The 11935-nt window shown below is 44.2% G+C and overlaps 2 protein-coding genes across 3 annotated transcripts; both read left to right on the top strand.

Annotated features, from left to right (window-relative positions):
* Window positions 1–1707, top strand: LOC120501206 (serum amyloid A protein-like). Its single transcript, XM_039707115.1, has 4 exons — window positions 1–160; window positions 466–609; window positions 930–1068; window positions 1499–1707. Exons 2-4 carry the CDS (start codon window positions 492–494, stop codon window positions 1638–1640), a joined length of 399 nt encoding a protein of 132 aa, XP_039563049.1. The 5' UTR covers window positions 1–160; window positions 466–491; the 3' UTR covers window positions 1641–1707.
* Window positions 1708–1860: 153 nt separating this feature from the next.
* On the top strand, window positions 1861–11567 carry SAAL1 (serum amyloid A like 1). Of its 2 annotated transcripts, none has more exons than XM_039707113.1 (12): window positions 1861–2164; window positions 2404–2517; window positions 3226–3309; window positions 4943–5022; window positions 5400–5459; window positions 5719–5834; window positions 6910–7093; window positions 7360–7442; window positions 7563–7751; window positions 8585–8781; window positions 9289–9381; window positions 9968–11567. In XM_039707113.1, exons 1-12 carry the CDS (start codon window positions 2048–2050, stop codon window positions 10058–10060), a joined length of 1410 nt encoding a protein of 469 aa, XP_039563047.1. In that variant the 5' UTR covers window positions 1861–2047; the 3' UTR covers window positions 10061–11567. The 2 variants fall into 2 exon arrangements, with proteins under 2 accessions (XP_039563047.1, XP_039563048.1); XM_039707114.1 differs by having other exon boundaries at window positions 2129–2164; window positions 2404–2837.
* Window positions 11568–11935: the final 368 nt, after the last annotated feature.

The raw sequence follows: 11935 nt of genomic DNA, 5'->3' as shown, positions 1-11935 counted from the left end.
AATGATTTCTGTGTTGGAAATGCTAGTGGGGATTTCCCAGCCATGGGTATCCTTTCCAGTTTCCTCTTTTGAGGGGTTTGAATTGCTTATAAATACCCTCTTTGAGTCTGAGAGCACACGAGTCGATCTCCAGCTCCTTTGACTTTGCTGTTCTGCAGTGGTGAGTGACATTCTGAATTTGTGAGCTGTGTGCAGTGTTTTGAGCTGGTATTTTGGGAGCAGGACTAATGCTTCAGCATGTGGGGCTTCTTTGCACTCATGACAGGAGCAGCAGGGAGTGCTGGTTTCTCATGTGCACCTGCTTTTGTTGCGGAGCTTGTGGTGCACAGAGGGCACCACTCCTGGCAGGGGGAGAAGGGGATCCTGGGCGAGCCTCAGCACTGAGGCAGCAGCTCAGGCGCAGCTGGGGGTGTGGTGGGTTCTCAGTGGTGCTCCAGAGCTGCTCATCTGTCTCACTTCTCCCAGCTCCCTGTCAGGCTCGGCCAGGAACCATGAGGCTCTGGGTCTGCATCGCGTTGCTCTCCGTTGTTCTGTGTGTGAGTGCTGACAGACCAAGGATAGTCCAAGGAATGGTCCGGGCTGGACAATTTGCCCGGGATGCAGCAGGAGGTAAGCTGCTCTTACCAGGGGCCCTTCTCTCAGGACCCCCTCCCCAGGCACAAGCCAGCAGCCAATGGTGCAGCCCTCAGCGCTGGGAAATGCTCAGCTCCACGTTAGAGATGCCCTGGTTTCTGCTGCTGGGTGAGGGCCTTGATCAGCCTTCACAGGTGCATTCTGTGGGCACAGCCCTGTGCAAAGGCTGATGTGGGGCAGTGCCTCACTCTGTTACTGCTCCTTGAGCCTTCCAGCTCCTGAATGGGGTGGTACTGAACTATTTCTGGTGTGACTCTTTCAAGTCAACATCATCTCCATTTCTCTGTCTTCTTCAGGGACATGGGATATGCTCAGAGCATACAGGGACATGCGGGAGGCAAATTACAAAGGTGCCGACAAGTATTTCCATGCCCGTGGGAATTATGATGCTGCACGGAGAGGACCTGGTGGTGCTTGGGCAGCGAGAGTGATCAGGTAATGAAGTGTGCTTGGCTTGTTAACAGTGCGTTATTAGGGATCCAGGCATTCCAGCTGGAGTCATGTCCTTTTTGACTTGTACTCAGCTTAGTACCTAGAGGGACAGCAGAGGGGAGGGAAGGTAGTTCCCATCTGGATAGCCGGTCTCCACAGGAATGGTGCCACATGAGCCTGAACCTTTCTTCTTGTCCGCCCAGAAGGCAGATTCCTCTCTGCATTTCTGATAAGGAATTCTCCTTCATTGCTGGTTCACCTCCCGACATAACAGATATAGATTCCACCGCGGGCTCTCACACAAAGGCCGAGCATGTGCTTGCACCTCACCTTGAGAGGCCCCACGGAAAAGCAGTTCCACACGAGCGAGGGAGCCAACACACGGCTGAGTTAGATGCGCTCTGCTCAGGCGGCCTTTTCTCCTTCCCCACAGCGACGCCCGGGAGGGCTGGCAGAGCAGCGTGAGCGGCAGAGGCGCCGAGGACACGCGGCTGGACCAGGAGGCGAACGCCTGGGGCCGGAGCGGCGGCGACCCGAACCGCTACCGGCCCAGGGGGCTGCCCAGCAAGTACTAGCGCTGTCCTGCGCTCCTGTCACACCTCCCTTTGCACAGCCAATAAAGGAATCCTCCTGAGAACTCTTCCCTTCGTTGCATCCATCCTCCCGGGGCGCGGCACTGCGGGGCGGGGGCGGCGGTGTCGGGGCATGGCGGGGGCTGCCAAAGGCGCTCCGGGAGCGCGGCTGCCGCTCCTCGCCGAGGGAAGGCCCTGGGCGGGCGGGTCTCGGCACTATCCAGTCACGGTCCCGGTGCGATCCCAGCGCGATCCCGGCACGATCCCGGCACGGGCCCGGCGCGGGCCCGGCGCAGGCCCGGGCGCGGGAGGCGGCAATGGCCGCCGGGGGGCAGGGGGCGCTGTGGGGCCGCGGGCGCCGCTCCGGCCGCGCCGCCGCCTCGCTGCCCCCGCACGGCTGAGGGGCCACCATGGACCGCAATCCGTCGCCGCCGTGCAGCGATGCGGAGGAGGAGGAGGGGGACGCGGTGGGCAACACGGTGTACAGCAAGCACTGGCTCTTCAGCGTCCTCACCCGCCTTATCGAGGTGCGCGGCCGCCGGGAGGGAGCGGGCGGCGGGCCCGGCGTCGGTCAGCGCCGGGTGGGTGCGACGCGATCGCTGCCAGGGCCGGGGGGGACAGCCGGGGACAAACCCGGGACACAGCTGGGATTCACAGGGCACAGATCCGGGGGACACAGCGGGAAAACACCGGGCGGGGACGCAGCGGGTGCCGGTGGTGCCGGGGGGGTTCAGCCGGGTCGCTCTCCCCGCCCCGCCCGGCCCAGGTGATCGCCCCCGCGGAGCCGGACCCCGCCGCCAGCCCCGAGGGAGCGCGCACGGAGCTGGACGAGGAGATGGAGAACGACATTTGCAAGGTGTGGGACATGTCGATGGACGAGGTAGGAGCCTTGCGCGGCACCTCGGGGCGCCTCTGCCCCCAGTGTCCCGTCGGAATGGTGCTGGCAGTGGGAGAAGGCGGGGAATCGGCCAGCTCGCTCTGGGGCTGCGGCGGGCAGGGTGAGGCAGGACAGCCGGGCTGGGGCGGCTCCGAGCAGCCTCACCGCGGAACCTGCCCTGGGCAGAGGAGCGGCGGCAGGACAGCAGCTGGAATGAGCTCGGGTGCACGGCCTGTGCCTTCCTCACTTGGATTATGGGGATAGTATTGATGCCATCTCTGAACAGGCACATTTTCCTCTAGCAATTGTCATCCGTCCTGATGGTAAGAATAGTTTTTTCTGATAGTTAAACAGCCTTTCTAAGTTTAGCTGCAGACTTGCAGTGTCAATTTAACACTTAGTATATTTCTCAGCAGTCTCAAATGCTGGAACAAATTCTTTATATCTATCTATATAATTATTATTAAAGTAGTATTATTTAATAATTAAGTATTAATTTAAATATTATTATTTTATTCCCTACCTTGTTGGCTTGCTGGCCATCTCTCATTGGAGAGCAAGGATTATTGGTATTAACTGTTGGCAAATAACAAATTCCTTGTAGTGAGTTTGCCATCTCTTTGATCCAGTCCTTGTGCTGTGGGAGCATGTTTGATTTTGCATTTGGAAATTGCAGAGGTCCATTCACTTCTCCATTCGCTTTCTCCGCAGGATGTTGCTTTATTTCTTCAAGAATTCAATGCCCCTGATATATTCATGGGAGTTTTTGCCAAGTCCAAATGCCCTCGCCTAACTGTAAGTATAGGCTGTCAAAAAGCCCTCCTGTGTTAGTAGCAATAGCAGATAGCTCTGTACATGCATTTACATTTATCTCCCTTCTCTCATTGCATGTGTAATGTATAAGGGGAACCAGGAGAAAACACAGAATCAAATTTTAAAATGCTTTTTCACTCTGTTTTTAACATACTGTAATCAGGTTTTTTTTTTGGTGGTGCTGAAGCTGGTACATGTCTGCTCACAGATGCTCATGTAGAGACACTGATGAAGGACTGAGTTTATCAAACAGTTACAACAGACCTGTTATAAAGCCCAGCAGTCTGGCCTTTTTTTCCTTTTGACTTGTTTCATGATTACTGAACAGAAATGGTCATGATTTCTTTAGTCTGACCTGCAGAAGTGTTTTGGGAGGCCAGGTGCCCACCAAAGCTGCTCTGTCACTTCCCTCCTCAGCTGGACAGGCGAGAGAAAATGCAACAAAAGGCTCATGGGTCAAGATAAGGGCAGGGAGAGATCACTCACCAGTTGCTGTGATTTGTCATGGGCAAAACAGACTCCACTTGGGTAAATTATCTTGTTCTGATTTGATCAGTACTAAATTAATGAGAAATAAACAAACAAAAAAAAAAATTACAGAAAATACTCTTTGGCATTGTTAAGACACTAATACTTTAATTTTTTTTCTTTTTAATTTTCCACTTGTTTTGATGTCACTGATTTCTAGCTTGTGCTACACAGTGCATTGCAAATCTCCAAATAGGATTTTCAAAGGTATTCAGTGTTGATGTAAATCCTCTTTCTCAGAAGCTACCAGATGCTTTACTCCAGGAGATCAGTAGAGACAAATAGAGCTTTGAATGTTTAGTACTTTGTCTTTGGAAAGTACAACCCCAATTTGCAAGAGAGTGCAAATTGGCTATCACAGCTACTGTCATAAAACAGAGTTTGCTGGAGTGCCTGCTGTAATTTAGCAGAGCTTGTAGCATGTTCATAATTAAGAAGACAACATCAGTAGAAAGAGTTGATTTCTGATTTCAAATTGCTGCAAACTAATGACTCACTTTGTTTTAGCACCAGTCACCTGCAGGTGTTTCAGGGCTCTCATGGTCCCCTTTACACAAGTGTGCATCCTCTTAATGATTGCCTTGGCATGAATATCCTAATGGGGTGCACTGCTTTGGGGTTTGTTTTCCCTTTTATTTTATTTTAGATCTCTTTAATCAGAAAATGGGCTTTGCTGGAAGCTTGTATTAAGATCCCTTTCTTTTGTGATACCATGAGTATCACATTTATGTAGTGATATTTTTGTTTTAGGACTCCTTTTTGCTTTAACAACAGGCTGTCAAATTAGCTTCAAAACAGTATACAAAGAATATGCAAGCAGAGCTTATTTCAAGATACATTTGCTTTTGTGGAGCACCTAAATATCTGCATAGTACCTGAGTGTATTTTAGGCTAGTCTGATAGAACAGAAAAATCTGTATGGAATCTGTGGGAAAATCTGTATCTTTGTCATGAAATCAGCAGGTCATACAAGCTTGGAAGTCAAACTAGAAAACATCTTTGAACCTCTCTTACTTTTGTTTTACGGCTCTGGAAGTGAAATTGTGGACTTGCAGTTGTCTCATTATACTGTGTTTTGGCTTTCCAGGAAATCTGTGTGGGAATATTAGGGAATATGGCCTGTTTCCAGGACATCTGCATGTCCATTAGCAAAGATGAGAATCTTGGGTAAGTGTCTGTGTGCTTTGTACATGAACAGGTACTGCTTGTCTGGACTCACAGTCAGGAAGTTCATGTTGGAGAAGGACCTAAACTTGCCTGCCCAGCCTTATCTTCATTCGTAACTTTTGGCTGGCCATGTTTGTGTGGAAAGTGCTCAGGAAAGGAAGAAAGGACACAGACCACTATTTTTGGGGATTTTAATCACCAGTCAAGTTAGTTTCTAAGTTTGGTGGTCTTGGCACACTGGAAGTGCATGCACAGTTAGGAAAAGCTGGCATTAATCTCAGAACATGGCTGCAGTTATGAAATTAATTTTTTTATACCTTTTTTAGAAATAAAGATGGATTTTATTAACTTTTTCCCCCTGAATTTTCTCCTTAAAGCCAAGTGTTACTGCAACGTTTGTGTGATTCAGACTCCCCAACTCTTCTGGAAACAAGCAGGTAGGACATCTCAGAAATTAATGCATCATTAGTGTAGTTCTGCTATGCTCTGAGGCCTGGGGAAAAAAGTGACAAGTGGGCTCACTATTTTATTATCCTCTCATCCTTTCCTTTTATTGTTTCTGCACTGTTGTGGAGTCACTTTGCTGTGAGTTATATTCCTGTTTCTGTTTCCACTGCTGCTATTTTGGATTTACACTTGTACAGCTTAAAGGAGTGAACTGGTTTCTGATTTGTCAAATGGGGAATTCTTGCCTAGGTTGTTGTTGACTTGCCTCTCCCAGCCTGAGGTGGCCAGTGTCTGGGTGGAGAGGATCCGAGAAAACCCTTCTGTGTACGACTGTCTTTGCTTTATCATGTCCAGCTCTACAAATGGTAAGCTGCCAAGACAAGCTGGGATTTACTGAGTGTTTGCAGAAGAAAAATAAGCCAAGTTTTCAATTTCAAGGACAAATATTTTCAGTTGCGTTAATTTCTTTAAAATAAAGGAAGCCTTGTGAGCTTAAAGAACACCAAACCAAACCTGTTTATAAATATATATAAAACCAACCAGAAAGGCACTCATAGAGGAAGAAGAAACCTCTGGGGGGGAATAAAAATATGTTTAAATTTAAGAAATTATTATTTGCCACAATAAAAGAAAGGACATAGTCCTCATTCAGGGATATACATATGTCATTTTTGAACCTTGAAACAAGACCTCATTTAATTTATTTTTTTCAAGTCAGATACGGATTTTCTATTTTTAAAGCTACTGTATCTGTGGAATGTGAACTGGAGGAACAGTTCAGTTACTCTGGCAGCTGAATACTGTGCAGGCTTTGGGTATGCAGACAGTGCTACACAAATCTCTCAGCACTAATTTAGCAAAAACCACACCAACCACCTAAAAATGGAAATATTTTGAATAACATTTATGTTTAACATCCAACTGAGCTGTAACAGCAGTTGTCATTTGTCAAGGAGTCCTAATAATACAGCTTTTTCCATTTTTTAATCAATTTTTTTAATGCCAATTCTCACAAATCCTGCTCCATCCAATTGAAATAACAGACCTGTGTAAGTAAAATGCAGATTGGCAGGTGGATGATTAGCATAAAACTGCATATCTAGGACCAAATCTTGAAAAGTTTCACTTGAGAAGGAGAAGTCAGGACTTTTCAGGAACATGTCATCTCTTTGCAGAATAGAGTTACTGCTTCACATATGGCATGACAAGGTAGAAGGTGTCAGTGGGCTTTCCAACAATCCCAGTGTATCAAACTCTTTACCTGTTCTGTGCCACGTAAACGAATTAAACACAGCAGCCAGTAGTAGGTCACAAAGAAAATTAATTTATTTCAGTCCTGAATTTACCCCGAATACTTGTATATACTAGCATTTTGTGAGCTAAGTTTCGCTCTTCATTTTTAGTCTTGTTGAAATAAAAATAACATTCTCTCTTGTGCAGTTGAATTGCTGGTGAAAGTGGGTGAAGTGGTGGACAAACTCTTTGATCTGGATGAAGAGCTGATGTTAAACTGGATCAAAAGTGGCACTTGTCGCTCTGTGGGACCGTCTGTAGATGATTCTCCTGAAGAACTTCCAGACTTTAAGATTGTGCCTTGTATACTTGAAGCAGCCAAGCAAGTCCGGTATGGGAGATTTCCTTTTGGTTTCATGGCTGGGGAGATTCCTTGTAGCCTTGTGAGACCTGTGCTCAAACATCTTGCTTTTAGTGGCACAGTTTGACAAATCACTGGGATATTTTTTCCTGGACTTATAATATAAGTCAAAATATAATGTTTGTTTGCAAAGGGAATGGCAGTGACTGCTGATGGGCTTCTCTGTGACCAAAACACAGAACATAAGCTCAGTAAGCAGCACTTTAATTTGTCTTTTTGATATTTGTTCTGTGTAGATCAGATAACCCAGAAGGACTGGATGTTTATATGCATATCCTGCAGCTCCTGACCACGGTGGATGAGGGAATCCAGGCTATTGGTAAGAACCTGGAATTGCTGCCTGTGAGGGGGCCACTGTGTATTTATTGGGGAGAACAGGAATTCACGTACCTGGAATAAATTTGTTGGGTTGGTGGGTTCTCTTTCTTTCTTTCTCAAGTGCAGGCTCCTGATGGAGGAAAAGAGACATGGAGTTTGCTTTATGACCTCGTTTGCCAGGAGCTTTGCCAGCCAGATGATCCACCCATCATTGTGCAGGAGCAGAAGACTGTGCTGGCCTCTATTTTGTCCGTGCTGTCTGCTATGTTTGCTTCACAGACAGAGCAGGAGTACACCAGGATGAGGAAAAGCAAGTCATGCTTTTTTCTGTTGGTTTTTTTTTTTAAATTTTAATTTTTTTAAGTTAATATTCACAGTTGGCTTTATGTGGGTGTGGAAGGTGGTTCAATTCAGTGACATTGCATACAGTAAGAATCTTCCCCGGTTACTCAGAATCACAGCTAGTCCAAAGTCCAGTTACTGGGTGGGCTGTAAATTCTGAAGATTTACAGTACCAGAATCTACAGATTCTGTTCAGTCTTCTCCATTGGGTAAACTAGTGAAAATTTCAGAATTTATTTTTGCTAAAATATAGTAATACATTATTACATTTTTATTTTATACATAATATATACAAATACTTTTATGTAGTATTTTTTAAAGTAGGTGGAAATGCTGCACTTACTTAAATCCCTCTATAATTTCTTATTTTTCAATCCATGGACAAGTCTTTAGAATTAAAAGCCTGTCTTGAAAATGTGAATCAGGGTCACCTGCAGCAGAAAGATGCTGCGCAGTTTGGTTTGTCAGATAGGATTATCTGGATGCAAATTTACATACTGCCCTCGCTGGGTGCTACTAAAGACAGTTTCCTTCTCATGTTCCTGACACTGGCATATAGTTGTTATAGATACATGTCAGCTTGCAGGAAAAATGATTTGGGTTTTCTGCTACATTTCCACTTGCTTTTTTAAAACTGTGTAACAAAACACAACACTTTGGGTAACACAGCACTGTCAGAATATACATCCCTATAGATTTTATGTAAAAATCTGATGGTGTGATTCAAAATTCTAATGCCTTGAAAGGATGGACAAGAATTTTCAGTGTTAAAGTTCACTGTTCTTGTTACTTTGTGTTAAGATATGCCACTGATTGGGAGCTTGATTCGTATTTTACAATACATGGAGGGCTGTGGGAAGAGAGCTGTTGAGAACTCCAAGGAATCTGAGCAAGAGGAGACTGGAAGGACTGATGTAAATGAGGAAGATTTCCATTTAAAAATTTTGAAGGATATCTGCTGTGAATTGCTTTCCAATATGCTTCAAGAACTAACCAAGGTAAGAATAAACAAAATTATAGTAGGAATTTCTGTAGGGTAAGTAAGAAAAAAGTATTTAATATTAATGTGAACATTTTTATGTGCAAGTGCAGTTGCTTACTGGGAATTCATTAGAGAATCAACCAGAAGTAGCAACATGTGTGGGAGATGGGAGGGACACAGGTTTTCTGAGGGGTGTGCAAGATTCTGTATAATAAATTCTGTATACATATGTTGCCCTTTCTTTTGAATGAAAGTCAATTTGTTTAAGCAAAGGAAATACTGTCAATATATAAACTCACCTTCTCAGCTTTAATTATGGAAGAATTCAGGTTAAGAGATGGTGATGTGTGAGTTTTCACACCCTTTGGCATCAGCTGTGTCTGGCTTTCTCTGAATACAGTAAATTCTGGTTGTTTTACCCATGTATAAGAACAAAGCACATTCTGTAGATGCTCTGCACAGTTTTGAGTTTGTTCTTTCAACAGCTGTTCATGACATGCTGATTGTATTTCTGATTTCCCAGGAGAATACCACAGAAGGACTGCACCAGGGACACCTGAATGAACAGACATGTTCCTGTGCTTTTCAGAACCTCTTACCTCTGTATTCTGCTTCGGTGAGTATGTGACAGGGTCTGTGACACAGCTGAAAAAGTGCTCCTTGGATGGCAGGATATCCAAATCTGATGCACAAACAGGACAGAATTGCTCAGGCACAGGTAAAACACCATGCAGTGCCAGACAGTCTCACCCCCTCTGTCTGTTCTGCCTCACTTCAGCCAGAGCTTTGCTGAGATCATCAGCTGATGCCAGGGCCAAACTGTGCTGATGTGAATGGATGTCTGAGAATTTATCCTAGCTGAAAAGCTGTCCTGCATGTTTTTATAAAATAATTATTCTAAGCATTTTTCATAGGAAGCTTTTGTCTGGGTGAGAAAAGTTTCTGTGTTTCTTTTAAACAAGAAAATAAGGGTTTGAGGAAAGTGGTACCCTTTCAAAATTTAGACCAACTGGAATTGTGATGTTTAAGAGGAAGGTAGTCACTGTAGAGCATTTTCCATTATTCATTTCAGTGGCTCCTGCTGGCTGCTCTTATTTGGAAGGTACAGAAGTAGAAAGAGCTCCTGTGCCAGTATAAGAATTCTGTGTTCCATGCAAGTTGGTTTTGATTTTGTTTTTTCTCCTTGTGTGTTTTGTTTCCAGGTGGAGAGTTTCCTTGAAGTCCTGCGGGAGGCCGATCAGACACTTGCTGACAATCTAGAAAAACGTTTCCCAAGCCTGAAGGTTCACACCTAAGAATGTACATGAAATATTTTCCTTCTTTGAAATGAAGATTTTTGACTGTTTCATTACAGCATTTCAAAAATCAAGTTTTCAGTAAATGCAGGAGAATGACTCAACCTCTTTACCAGCAGGTGGTTTTAAGAAATGTTCTGGGTAGCCCTGATTAACCTAGGGTTAACCTGGTCTGCAAGGGGAAAGAAATGACTGAATCACTTCTGCATCTTCCATCTTGTTTACTCTGGTTATGAGAGACTGTTGATTTCTACTTGCTCTCCTGCAGAGTAGTTTTCTTTGAATAACTCTCAATTCTGTGCTTTTCAACTGAAGTTGAAACAGCAAAATGAATGAAATGCACTGAGTAGTTCTTTAACATGGTGCTGGTTTCTTTGCAAAAAGGAGGTTTGCTCAATAGAAATCCCCCCCAAGCATCTGATAAAAACAGTTAAATTATTTACTTGTTTGGGGATTTTTTTAGATATATCAGTATCTTGAGCAGGTACTGTAACAAAAGCGTTTCATTCTGCTCCTTTCAAATCTTCACACTTCTTCCACTGAAGCCTCATCTTCACTGCAGCTCTGAGCTGTGGTGTCTCAGTCCTGTGCAGTTAAAGGATTTGAGAATATTGTTACCAGTGGTCTGTGCTGCAGCTTCCAGCCATTGCAGGTAGCTACCCACAGGTAAGAGTTGCAGGGCAGCTTTGGATTCAATCCCTGCTATACTTGCAGACCTTTGGGGTTTTTTACAGCAGTCTGTGCTTCAGTGTAGGAGTGTAACATGTCAGTTCTTTCCTTCTTGATTTCTTGTATGAATTATCTCAGAATGGCATAAGAAATGCCATGTTTTCCGTGGGGGAGGTTAGGGTGTTAGGTCACTTGCAGGAAATTCAGTACACAATCTCCTAAAACTTTATCATATTTTAACTGCATTGCATTTTTAGATCCCATGTCTGCATGCAATGGACCTGACATGTTCTGAGTCTGAAGAGACAGCACAGCAGCACATCAACTTCACTGTTTCTGTAAATGAGAGTGGAAAACAATTGGCCTTTATTAGATTTGTGATGTAAAAGCAAATGGGAACCAGAGCATGCAGAATAACTGAATGTCACATACACACATTCCCTGGCTCTACAGGTTTTACAGACTTTAGTGTTCTGCCATGTTGTGTTACCAGAGTTACCTGGACATGTGGTAAAATACATACATGTGTATATGTATATATAACCTTTCCATCACAACCTCCAGTTTTCAAAACCAGTGCAATTCAATCATTTCCCTGCCAGAATCATCCCCCTGCCAGCAGCATCTTAGTTGTCAGCAGGGAATTTGGAATTGCAAAATACCTGACTTGTGTTGCCAAAAAGAATTGCCATGGTTTATATCAATTTTTGTATGCTACGTTTGTTGGAGAAAACTGGTGACTGTGAATCAGATTACACCATTTTTCATACTACTTTGACAGTTTTGGGATATTTTCTTAAACCTACAGATTTGTAATAAAGCTTCTTTTTTAAAAAAACCCCTGTATGTTTTCCTTTATTCTAGTGTCAAATTTGTTTTCTGAGCCACTGGAAATGTCTGTTACTCTTAAGTGTGTCAGTTGTAAGAGGAAAATGGAATCTCTTCATAATATCTGTGTGCTGTAAAATACATTTTCCTTCACTGAATATTTATTTCAACTCTTTTTTTTTTTTTCATAGTCATTTTTATGGTCTGGACGAGACATGTGTCTCATCCCATAAACATTTTTTGAGCTTATTTTTGAGCTGTATCCTAAGTGTCTTCCACCATAGTGAAGAATTATTTCTGGTGTGCATCTCCTGAAATTTGTATTAGTTGAAATTCTGCAGTAGCCATGTAATGTAATGTAGCAAAAAAACCCAAAAC

The sequence above is a fragment of the Passer montanus genome, unplaced genomic scaffold (assembly GCF_014805655.1).
Source record: "Passer montanus isolate IOZ18808 unplaced genomic scaffold, ASM1480565v1 scaffold2, whole genome shotgun sequence".
In the NCBI taxonomy this organism is placed as follows: Eukaryota; Metazoa; Chordata; class Aves; order Passeriformes; family Passeridae; genus Passer; species Passer montanus.
Note: the sequence above shows the minus strand (reverse complement) of the source record. Positions and strands in the feature narration are given on the sequence as shown.

Coding starts and splice junctions, on each gene's coding strand:
- LOC120501206 (XM_039707115.1), top strand. CDS start 492: ATGAGGCTCTGGGTCTGCATCGCGTTGCTCTCCGTTGTTCTGTGTGTG. Junction 610..929: donor TGCCCGGGATGCAGCAGGAG/GTAAGCTGCTCT, acceptor TGTCTTCTTCAG/GGACATGGGATATGCTCAGA. Junction 1,069..1,498: donor TGGGCAGCGAGAGTGATCAG/GTAATGAAGTGT, acceptor CCTTCCCCACAG/CGACGCCCGGGAGGGCTGGC.
- SAAL1 (XM_039707113.1), top strand. CDS start 2,048: ATGGACCGCAATCCGTCGCCGCCGTGCAGCGATGCGGAGGAGGAGGAG. Junction 3,310..4,942: donor CCAAATGCCCTCGCCTAACT/GTAAGTATAGGC, acceptor TTGGCTTTCCAG/GAAATCTGTGTGGGAATATT. Junction 7,094..7,359: donor GAAGCAGCCAAGCAAGTCCG/GTATGGGAGATT, acceptor TGTTCTGTGTAG/ATCAGATAACCCAGAAGGAC.